The sequence below is a fragment of the Nomia melanderi genome, chromosome 3 (assembly GCF_051020985.1).
Source record: "Nomia melanderi isolate GNS246 chromosome 3, iyNomMela1, whole genome shotgun sequence".
NCBI lineage: Eukaryota > Metazoa > Arthropoda > Insecta > Hymenoptera > Halictidae > Nomia > Nomia melanderi.
This window is the reverse complement of record NC_135001.1, coordinates 8,936,284-8,948,687: the sequence shown is the minus strand read 5'-3', so window position 1 is coordinate 8,948,687 and position 12,404 is coordinate 8,936,284. Positions and strand designations below refer to the sequence as shown.

General features: G+C 38.7%; 1 protein-coding gene across 1 annotated transcript; it reads left to right on the top strand.

The window, feature by feature from the left end:
- Window positions 1-154: 154 nt before the first annotated feature.
- Window positions 155-10,587, top strand: LOC116430954 (MFS-type transporter SLC18B1). The gene is made up of 8 exons (XM_076365817.1): window positions 155-574; window positions 5,438-5,533; window positions 6,573-6,863; window positions 7,380-7,500; window positions 7,796-8,019; window positions 8,253-8,428; window positions 8,598-8,766; window positions 9,724-10,587. Exons 1-8 carry the CDS (start codon window positions 464-466, stop codon window positions 10,027-10,029), a joined length of 1,494 nt encoding a protein of 497 aa, XP_076221932.1. The 5' UTR covers window positions 155-463; the 3' UTR covers window positions 10,030-10,587.
- The last annotated feature ends 1,817 nt before the right edge of the window (window positions 10,588-12,404 follow it).

The window sequence follows — 12,404 nt, the reverse complement described above, 5'->3', positions numbered from 1 at the left end:
TTCGGTGTGCGGAGTCGAATCCGAAGGAACGAGAAACGAAACGTCTGAGTCGCGCAACATCGCCCGATAATGAATTAGAACTGTGGTAGTCCCGTATCTGTCGACCTCCGACCCTTAGCTGGTTCTCTCGCACTCCCGTTTCTCTTCGGCCAGGCCGAATGACTTATGTCAGAGCTTCCAGAGCAGGGACGCAAGTCGGAACGAGAAGTCCCGGTCGGCGGGGAACGTTGTCGCTTCTGTGCGTTCGTTATTCGACGACAGTCAGTCAGTGATAAGTGGACCGGAGGACGGAGAAGAAGAAGCAGAAGAGGAAGAAGAAGTGGAGAGAGGTTAGCCACGACGTCAGTCGGTTCCTGATGTAACGCAGCGACGCCGACGCAGCCTTGTCGCGCGGTCACGTCGACAAGAGGGTTGGCCACGCAGCATCGTCAGCAATTAGTGGCCCGCGCTAATCGCCGGTACCATGATGGCTCAATTCACCAAGAGGCAATGGCTCACGCTCATCGTAATTAGCCTTGCCGACTTCGCCAACGCTATCTGCGTCTCGCTGCAGGCACCTTTCTACCCCCAAGAGGTGAGTTTAGCTGGTTTTCCTGTGGGCACCCTTTGAGACTTGGGGTATGTTTACAGGAACTGTGGTGGATGTTAGAGACCGCTGACTCTCAATGATTGTGGCGTTAACACTAGAACTACAGTTAAAATGAATGGTTTCGGTTTTTTGTTTCGCAATTATTGATACCTTCAAGGTATTGAACATTCGAAATGATTTTGGAAGTAAATAGTTCCACTTGAGTACTATAATGAACGTCTGAAGAAACCGAAAATAATCAATTGTTATAATTTTTATAGGGATTGCATATCGATCGTATTTAATACTTCGTAATTCTAGTGTTAAATAATAAACTGAACACGAAATGTAAATGTACGTGCGATAGAATTACTAGTGGCACCTTTAGGGGTTAATTCTATTTCAATCTTTTATTCTATTTTCTTTTTTTCAATGAAAAGATTGTTTTATCTGTTTGGTGGTGTTTTGTATGGAATTCTTCTCTTATTTCTTGTTTGGGTACTTTTATTAAATATTATGATTTCAATGTAAAGTGTATTATAGTACAGTGGTATAGCGATTTCGCGTATACGGACTTCGCACTAAATTCCCTTATTTGGTACTGGTCGAACTTCTGTCTCTGCTTGTCTTACTTTCTTATGAAGGATTTCAGTTTTATAGTTATTTCGCGATAATTTTTGAAGCGCGTTATTGGGTGTTCTACTATATTGCGATTACTTCCATTTCAATTGAAAGTATGTGGTTTTTCGCTTTGTTCCAATTCCAGCCGATCGATTATCGCGGATTTGTTGATGAAAACGAGATGAAAACGAAGGATAGTAATACGTGCTTTTGTTTTACAATGAAGATTATACATATAATTTTATAATTTACATTTACGACGTACTTGTTTCGTGGCACATCACTGATCGCTATAAACGTACCCTTAGTTCATATATTATTCTAAATCTGGAGACTGCTCGACAGTATGTAACAGCCCTAACGAACAGATGTCTTTTTATGTTAGATACATATTGGTTTGGTTATGATTGAGTGATGGTCAAGGATGTTTCTTGTAGAAATGAACTTTGACAACTCCTTTAGGTAGTTCGGGCACAGGATCGTACAATCGGCAATATTTAGTCGTTTATCTTGTCCAGGCTTGGATTGTTTCTTCCATATTTATCTCCCCTAAAGTGGAATAGTTCTAATAGGCTAATAATAGGTCAATGTATGTAGTTGATTATGATGTAGATTGAAGTATCGAGGATTAACAAACCTACAGTGAAGATTATACTCGTGTAGAAGGTACTAGTCAGTTTCTTTAGGCCGAAATTTGTACGTTTCAGTTTTTCCAGCGAATTTATTGCTGGTCTGTTTGAACTAGTAGTTTTGTTGTTTTGTTGAAAAAGTTTCAGAAAAAAGTATCAGTGAAAAGTTATAAAAAAAAGAACAGGGAAAATAGATTTTTACGGATGTTTAAGTGTTTCACATTTAATGAGTGCTTATCGAAAGTCCATTTAGGGGTTAAACATGAACGCTGAAGTGTATGTTATCAGGTCGCGTGGTTCATTAACAAGTACATGTGTTGCTTCTGATCATGGTTGTGACAGTAAAATATATTGGGTGAATGTTTCAAGGAGTAATCTTAAGAATTCCCATATTACCGTTCTTAGTTAAAGGTTTTGTTTAATCAGCAGTTAGCTAATTTGAAGCAATGAATATCATATATACGAGTAAAATGTGTTCGACGCACAGGGAGCAATAAAAAACAATTAAATAAAATATTACGGTCTTTTTTCGGAAGTACGATTATCATGATAGATATTCCTTTCTTCTTTACGACAATTGTTATTTAAATCACAAGGAAATTGAATGCCCAATAGAAGGAATGTAAACAAGAACGTGTAACCACTTATCAAACGCAAGAACGTCACAATTACGTAGCGATGAATGTATGTGCCCGTGTACGCTACTGGAGGTTACTATTTTATTATAACAAACATTTTGATTCGACTTCCGCTCCCATTCAATTTAAACAATGTATTTTAATGAAGTTTCTTGTGCAATGTTAGTGCTGTTTATTATGACAACGGAACAAAGTCACCGATTATCAACGATCGTTCCCATAAATGTTCACTGCCGCTTGTTATTTCAATCCACGCGACAATCTTAATTAACTTGCATCGTTAGAAACAATTTTATACATGTGCCGGAGGCTTATCTTGTGAAATATTCTGTCACTGTTGTGATAAAGCATATTTTTGTTGCCATGACGGTGATTCCTGCGGCATGGTGGTGTTAGTAAGAGATTATTCAATAGAAACATAATATTTTTAAAGGTTCCCCTTATTCCTGGTGATTTTGATTGGAAAATATTCAAAACGGTGAAATTAATTTGCTTTTTTTCGCATTTCCTATTTTTTGTAATGGACTTTTATCATTGATACCATATGGTTTTTTGGAAAGGAAATGCCAATCACGGGTGACCGCAAGAAAAGGAGCGATCAAATGTCAAATAAACGGGGTAATGTGAATTGAAAGACCTCGGGGATACATTTATCTATATTTCTGATCGTGTAAAGGTCAACGTTCGTTCGAGAAATCGTCACGATAACTCGCTACGTAGACTGTTTATTCGAACAAATTGAAATATTTGCGGTAATCGGCGAACGTGAAACACAAAACGATGCTCCATTAACATTGTTCTGAACTGTTGTTCGCGTACAGTATCATACAGCTTTATGAACAAATGAATTTCCACTTAAAAATGTAATTTTCGCGTAATAAATTACATAGTAAGAATGGTTCGTTCAAGGAATTATATAATATAGAACACTACATTGTTATATAAAATATTAATTTACTAATCGAAACCATCTCGCAACCTTATAAATTTTTATAAACACACTCTCTCAATTCGGTATATTCAGAAATGACTTCATTGCTTTTATAAATCTGTTGAAAATCCCCAATGGAAGAGGAACAACAACACAGAGGAGTGTATTTCCATGATATACGATTACGTGAGATATATAATACGTAGTTTCAATTAAAAATATCTCTTAATTTATTATTTTAATGTAATTTTACAAAAAGTATCTTTCAATTAATATTGTAATTGGAACATCCAGCGTCACAGCGAAACGTCTTCCCTGACATTGACAGTACTTGCATCGAGTCGGCCGAGATATTTGTTAAAAAGCCTGATGCAATTCGAGCTGATCGTTTCCTAATGAATTAAAGTTCAGAGTCACTTCAAATCGAGTCGCCAGTATGCATATACACAGTATCCTGCTTAAATCTGTAATCTTAATCCTGAATCCATTAGTCGGACGTTAATGGTGCAGCTTGAATGAGAGAATTACCATCCCCTTTTCATGGTCATCGTGCACCCCCTTGAAGACTATCTCTGCAATTAGCAAACCGTTGAGTAACCCTGATGTACCGAAGATATACTGCCCGTAAATCGATCATTTAGAATACTTTTTCGATGATTCACGGGCGGGACAAGCTATCTATGACTCATACGGTGGCGTTTTGAGTGCGTTCCAATTAACAATTGTGTAACACAGTTGTAAATACTAATTCTATTAGATAAAATTCAGTGTCGCCGTAATCTGTGATGTAATGGTTCGTTGTCATTTTTTAATATCCTTCGTACTTTCCATAATGATGTTGACGATGTTGATTTATTATTAGAATAAGCTACTGCAACCTTTTCATTATATCCTACTTCTTCTTCCCCTTGGCTACAACAAAATTTTGCGTGAACGCGCATTTTTAAGAAAGCGTATTAAAACCAACAAAACACTGAATTCAATTGTATTAAACCAATACGAAATAATCACGTTTATATACGACTAACAGAGGATGTAATTGTTGAATTAGAATTCAGTTGCGTCTTATCTAAACCAGCTTTGCTGCGATTATTGCCAATAACATCTTACTGGCGCCTATAGGCGCCAACAGTACACCGAAACTAGATTTTTAGAGTTCCTTTGGGTGCCAACAGTAGCCAAGGGATTAATATTACATTCTATTATAATCTTCAATCCTATTTTCTTGTTTAAATGAAAAGTTTGCTTTTCCTGTTTGGTGGTATTTTTTATTTTGTATAAAATTCTTTCCGTTTTCGTTTCTTGCATGAAGAATAATATTTATTTTGTGTAATCGCAAGATTGATTCCTTTTATTAGATATTCTCTTTTTAATGCAAATCTCGCGAGTGAAAAATATATATAATATATTACTCATTTTTATTATATCGTCGTATATATAATCGTGATAATTTTTATCGTGTCAACGCGAAACGATTACGCACCCTTGTCCCGATGTATCATAATTTGTTTAACCCCTACAAGATCGTGTATAATTACGCGTAATAAACGCGTAATCTGTCGAAACGGAATAAAAACACGCGATTAAATAGCTGCGCTTCGAGATTTCACAATCTCCAAGAAATTTGTGCCGCAACAAATTTAGTCCAAAAATATCTGTTTCCCGTTCGTTTTAATCAGCTCGCTGACATTGAACAAGACGGAACATCGATTCGCTCGATTTTCGTTTTGCCTCAAGGTCAATCTTCAAATACAAAGGTCGCAACCCTAATGACATCGAAATCAATTTCAGTAAGGGGTACTTATTTTTTCCACGCGACACGAGGTTTTTCTCAATTGCTTCAAGTTCCGAGTACAATTTTTCTATCGGCCATTGATAATTTGTCCGCCCGAGAAGACTAAAGTTTATCGAGATTTATCTCTACGAGCGTTAATTGCAGCCCAACCAGATAATTCTCGAACTCGGTGAATCTTTTGAGGCTTCGAACGCCGGTGCACGAGCGACGATTTCTCTGTAATTAATTCTAACTGCGCGTTTCTCTTTTTCACAGGCTGAAAAAAAGGGTGCATCTCCATCGGAGTATGGCTTGGTCTTTGGAATTTTTGAACTGGTCGTCTTCATCATCAGTCCTGTCTATGGGCAATACGTAGGTGAAATTATTAAGTATCTTTCTACGTATGTTTATGCTATTTATACTCTTTCAAAGTCTAAAATGTGTGTATTTGGATTTCTTTTAAAAGAATTTTAATCTTAAAATTCAAAATTCGACAGAACTTTATCCTGAAGATTGGAAATTTAAAACAGTTTTAATGTTAAATTTCGAAATTTGAAAAAATTTTAATATTGAAATTCTATATTTAAAAGTATTTTAACCTTAAAGTTCAACATTCTCAATCCAGCAGCATTTTTATCTTAAAATTTCTTTTAAGATTGCAACTCAATCCCGCTGTTTCTACGTAATGTTAACAAATTAATGGGACTTTCTGACCGGTGACGCCTGAAGAACGCGTACACGTTCCATTTTCTCGGACGCCGGAGGTTTGCCTGTTTACAGGCGTCACGTTTTATCAGTAATGTTTTTCATTCTTTCCTGATGAAATAGTGAATGACCGTTTCTCTGTACCGTTATAAACCGCTTATCGCGGCGAGTAGTAACCGAAAAATATCAAACGATCTCTTTTAGTCTTTTTATAGCACTGGGAGTACCCTAACACCGAACGAGAAATGAAGACGGTCAGAGAGACATCGATAAACGTGTCATTCGGTGAAAAGGTTTTGAAACATTATCTGATTTGAAAATTATGTTGTCCCAAATACACTTCTTCCACTCCCAGTGATGTCCCTTAAATGAAAGCGATTTCGGTGATTAATATTTTAGAAAATCCATTAGAAACAAATAAACAAATGTCTTTCATGATGTTACAATAAAAAGAATAACAATATTGAATAGAGTTCACTCAGAAATCTCCTTGCAAAATATTATTGTCATTTAAACTAATCGAACATCAGGAAACACCAGACAAACCATGAAAATTATAACACAAATCAAATCGAAATTCTAGATACCCAAAATACCCCAAAAATACGTCGACCACAATATTACACAGGTTTCTCTTCTACCATTCTCCCACGTCTAAATCCCAATTAATCTAATTAATCCAGTCATCGTTCTGTGTCTGTTCCAGTTGCACCGTATCGGGCCGAAGTTGCTCTTCAATGGCGGCATCCTGACGACGGGCACTTGCGCGATTTTCTTCGGTCTGCTGGACAAGGTCAACGGCCATTACCCTTTCATAGTCCTCTCGTTCGTAATTAGGATCGTCGAGGCGATGGGCAATGCGGCCTTCCTTACGGCCAGCTTCGCCATTATCGCCAAAGAGTTCCCAGACAATGTAGCGACGACTTTTGCTAGCCTCGAAACGTTTTTCGGGCTGGGCCTCATTGTTGGGCCTACCGTGGGCGGCGCTCTCTTTCAGGTAAGCAAGCCAATTCCAGAGAATGTATTAACGGTAGCTTCTTTCTGTTTGTTTTCCTTTCAAACACCCCTTTCCACGATGAATCTCGAATAGCAACTCATGTTAACCCCTTGCGGTAAAATGATGAGTCCAGCTCGTCACTAATGTTTCATGGCAAACATCAGAATGACGAGCTGCACTCGTCATGCGACTGTTACAGGTAACATGTTTTTACATGCACAATATTTATACAGTTCCTAATTGAGAATAAATTGGCGAAATAGTTAGTAGTGTCTTGTTATATTTAATGTGGACATCGGTCAATTTTACTTTTAGTTAACAAAACGTATGAATCACAATGAAACATGTTGTGCTCATTAATACAAATAAAATGCTTCTTTAGGGCACAATTTTTCATCATTAAAGCGTACTGCAAAAAGTTAACGACCACAATATGGTAGCTTGAAAGGCTTGAAGTGTGGATTTTTCTTTTGTGCGTTGATCGATGAGAATTCCCTATTTTCTTTATGGAAATAGGTTGGCGGCTACACTACACCGTTCGCTGTCCTGGGATTTGCTTTGTTCATCACTGCTGTCATGACCATTTTCATTCTACCAGTTCATCCTAACAGCAGCGAGACTACTCATGCCACGGGAGGTGAGATTTTTTTGATATCTTTTAATAGCGCACTTGCTCATGCTTGCAAATACACACAGTTTACACATTGATGGCTATTTAATGGCCCTTTAAAAGTCAACGATTAGTTTAGTAATCATAAACTTATGTAAATATGATTGCACCGAATTAACTATTCATAACACAGAAATACATGATATGAATGTATAATATAAACGTAAGTAAGCAGTAAAATAGAAATATGTAATACAAAAATATATTTTAGAATATTTGTTTGAAACATTACCCTTGTTCTTGATTTACGTGTGATTTGTAGGTGTGACGAAGGTCCTCAGGATCCCAGGAGTACTGGTCGCCACGTCGTCCATAATTGCCACCAGTATGAGCATAGGATTCTTGCAAGCCACGCTGGAACCCCATTTAAGGCAATTCGATTTGAGTCCCGTTATTTTGGGCCTAATGTTCGTCCTGAATGGCGGGACTTACGCCATTACCGCCCCAGCATGGGGTTGGCTTTGCGACAAACATTCTCATCCGAAAGTAATTATCTTAATGCTGCTTAATGTTACTCCTCAGCGTTATCTTAAGATGTCCGTCAAGGTTTTTTTTTTTTGTTCAAATAGAATGACTAATCATTGGACTGTTATTTATGTTTGTTACCTTCAGCCTCTAAAATACGATTCGTGACTCAACTGTAGATTTGTTTGTTTTCCTAATCAATATTGATTTCTCAATGTTCAATTCAACTGTAATTGAATGTTAATCATTTTTAGGTGGCCACAGTAGCAGGCTGTATGCTGGTGTGCGTAGGATTCTGTTTGGTAGGTCCGGCGCCGTTCATTCCTAGTCCAACCATTATTTGGATGACTATTACCGGCTTGGTCATTCACGGTTTGGGCATGTCTGCACAGCTGGTTGCCAGCTTCACGGATGCCATGAGAACGTCAATGTAAGTCTGCAATTGAAAAGAAATTACTTCGAAAAGGAAACGTAAGAGAAAACACTTGTTGAAGTCAAATTGCAATAAAGACAATCAACTGATATAGATTTATTTCGTTTATTATAAAAGTATTTTGGTATTCATCTGACAAATTAATATAATTGTTAATGTTACTCAGAGAATACGGGTTCGCGAACAATCTCGAGACATACGGTCTCGTCAGCGGTCTCTGGACAAGCACCTTCGCTCTTGGAGCCTTCATCGGGCCCAGCGTGGCTGGGATTCTCATGGACAATATAGGTTTCAGGAACGCCACCATGTTCATCGTGATGCTTCACCTGCTAGTGGTAAGATATTTCTTTCATCCGTTCACATAACAATCAATTCAGTTGAAGACAGCCGCACCCTAATTACTTCTATCTGAGGTACAGAATTGACCTTTTCCTTATTATTAGTATTCAATATTCAGAGCAACCGTAGAAATGAGACCAGTAACTTCCAATAAATTATTAACAGTAAAACGATTCACCGGTAGAGTGGCGAAAGGAATCATCAAGCAAGGTTTTTATTTAGCACAACACAATTCACTGTAACTAGCTCTGCCATCTATTAATTTAAGGACATCTAACTCAGCGCTAGGTATCACTTTACCAGCAGCGATAGATCTCTAGCTCGAATAAGAATTGTTAATAGCCTCAAATGTAGACGTAACTTGTATATCGAAACTCTAAGTCACATTCTATGGCAATGCAAATTGTGCAATAATTATTTATTATAATCAGAAGTTGATAATAGTGCACTGCAAGGATTGCAACGCCAAATAATTAATAATTATCCCTGCGTTTCTTTGTTACAAAAGAATGACTCTACAAAATAACAGCCCAGATTCTCAGGTGGTATTACTTGAGACCAGCATTTTAAAGGGTTAAATTATTAATGACAATTAAAAAATTTATGTTAAAATTTAGTGTACTCCCGTGGCTTTTTCAGACTGATCGTTTCTTGGTGTTCGCACTTTTGTCTCTCTGGCATTCCCCACCCCATTATCTTATGTTTATACATTGTATACATGTGCATTGCCTGCAACCATTTTCACAGTGCAAACGACAAAAGAAACAGTGAAAAAAAGGAATCGTCTGTTGCGCTGTGTCACGCGGTCTAGTTTAGCGTTCGGCATCAAATGCTCATGCGCAGCCGCCTGAACGGAAAGTATAACAAAATTGGCGCCGCACTCAACGTGTTAAGATAAAAGAAAGGGGTAGATTAATCGAAGAATGAACGAAAAACATTTGATCGGTTCCCAGGGTGTGGCGGCGGCGGTGTTCCTCAGCAGTTGCACGCGAAGACGAAAGCCGTACACGGAAATCGGCGCGTCGGAGGATTTGAGGATACCGTTGACAGACAGCGGCCGGTCGCGGAGCGGCAGTCTGCGTCACGCTGGACGCGGTCAGGGTGTTCCGATCGACAGGCCCAGCGGCATGAATTCCCTGATCGCGTGCAACAGTTACTCGAACAGGGCGGGCGCGTGGTCCCGGGCCTCGTACAGCGGCCGCTATTCCCACAGTTATGGGTCCGTCGAGGCGAAGAGGTACCTGGAGATCACCACGTGATATGCCCACGGCTAGACGACCGACGCGAGTGTAGCAGCGAATCTCGGGCAGGCTCGTGGCAACAGCTCATCGTCCACAATATTGATCTAATCTTTATTGTTTACGGATAGAACGTTTTCGATCGGTCCCATTCCATCGTGGATCTTCCGAGTGTGTTAAAATACTGAGTTTCATCTGATAAATAGGTTCGGTGTACATTGCACGAGGTGTTCCGGAGATAAGTGATCGAATTCTGGACGGTTACGAAGCTAGACACCTTGTTCAAAGATTACTTTCCCTTTTCTTAACTGAGAAGTTTGGTTTACAGTTGAGCTCGCTCCGTTATTTGGTTATTTATTTAAGGCACGCTTCGCGCGATAGATCGTTCTTGTTTAGAGTGTTTCATGAAATTTCTTTTTCACTCTATCGATGGTGTACCAAGGAAACGTTAGGATCGTAGAGAAATTGTAGAAACTCGCAAGACTTGGTTGTACGCCATTCGCGTGTTCCGTTGGTGATTATGTTAAATGTAGTATAATTATTGATCAGCTATGTAATAAAAAGAACATTTTTATTTAATCATGGACTGTGTATTGTGTTATCGTTATGCTTTTGTTAGGATAATTATATTATTCCTTCTGTTATAGTCTTTCTTTTCCATGAAGAATTCACTATCTATCCTTTAGACATTAAATACAATCATTGAAAATTAGTAATTAGTCTACTAAGAACTTCAACAAATCAGCAAATTAATCAAGAAATTATTGAGAGTAAAATAAACTCTGCATTAACCTAATAATAGTTTCGATTAATCACAAGTTTCAATGGTTACCATTCAAAAAATAAACTACCCTTCATCTCTAAATGATTATTCCACATGCAACTTCTACAAGTCAGCCAATTAACCAAGAAATTTCACGGAAAAAAAGGAATTCTGCATTAAGCCAGCGATGGTTTCGAATAATCAGGAGTCTCGGGGGATTGAAATCTTTTGGCGCAGCATGGAGGAAGCGAATCGTCGGACGCTCGGGGTTTCCAGCCGCGATTTCCATCGTGGTCCCAGTTCAAACTGGATTTTCACTCCCGATCGGTCGTCACGCGATCCCCCGGTCCACGGCAACGCGCGTTTCCTACGTTCGCTTTGAATTCCAAGGCGTTCGCGCATACGTGACACACCCACGCACGTGCGCGAATTCTTCGGAACAATAGCCGACGTCGACGACTTCGCCGCTTACGCGGCCCCGCACGTGCATTTGCAAAAGACACGCCGGAGGAGCCGATGCATTTCTGCCACTTTCGCACGGAACACGCATCGATGATTCATTTTGTACACTACCGGTTTCGAGACGCGAGTGAAACGAGCACTGTCTCCGCTTGTCTTCGAGCTCAACAGCGAATTCTCGGTATTAATACCCATGTTGGCGAACCGGTACCTATTTTCAAAGTCTTTTCTACATTATTTTATCCTGTTGCAGCGAACATTCGACGAGATTGTTTTGAATCTCTCCACTTCTGGAATACTCTTACGTTGATCTTTGCTCCGAAAATAAAGAATTTATGTAATATTGTACTAAAGTTCGGATAAACACAGATATTTGTGTTGCCAACATAACGGTTAATCCTGTTACATCAGTTTATGAATTTTAAATATTACTGAAAAGAATTCACGAGTGTACGAAATGTTGAGAAAACGGGAACATGGTTAAAAGAGACCCGAAGGATATAGCAGGATTCGTAATATGTCGTAAAATTTTCACGTTTTCCATAGGGGGTGTGGATATTGGACAACCACTGAATGCTACGAGAGTAATTATAAATGTTCAAATAGCTACTATAGGATTAATATTCTGCTTCTGTCTGCTGTTTCGTTTAGAAACCTCAGATAAATCTATGTAAAATTCAGGATACTCATCGCTCGCAGATATGATCTACACTTTTGTGAATGTTTGAAATTTTTAGTGGTAAGTGAAGTTGGGATACGATGGGTATGATTCTAGGATTTTTTGCCACGCTTTTCATCCTTTGTCGATTGCACCCTCTCTCATTCAAGGCGCACTCAGCCAGATCGTAGACTTCCCTTGTTAGTCAAGCATAAAGTCTAGGGTTAGAATTCTCGCAACCGACTCACGTCGAGTCGCGAGTTTAATTTCTTTTTCTTGCGTTAGCTCGCACATTGTGTTACACAATATTATATAATTGTATCAATGCGCCGACTTCTGAAGGGATATCGAATTGCGTACATACTTGGGGAAGTTTAGCTTTCTAGTTTGTTCATTAGATTCAGACCGATTAGAAACTTGTTCACTTAAAACTATTGATATTAAATAGATAGTAAAAAAGTCAGATTGTATCGACTGTTTATGTAACAGAACTGGAATAATGTTTACGATTAATTA

What these genes read in the sequence shown, in the direction of transcription:
- LOC116430954 (XM_076365817.1), top strand. Translation starts at nt 464, where the DNA reads ATGATGGCTCAATTCACCAAGAGGCAATGGCTCACGCTCATCGTAATT. An exon ending in TGGGCGGCGCTCTCTTTCAG is followed by an intron (nt 6,864 to 7,379) that starts GTAAGCAAGCCA and finishes TTATGGAAATAG; the next exon opens with GTTGGCGGCTACACTACACC. An exon ending in GACTACTCATGCCACGGGAG is followed by an intron (nt 7,501 to 7,795) that starts GTGAGATTTTTT and finishes TGTGATTTGTAG; the next exon opens with GTGTGACGAAGGTCCTCAGG.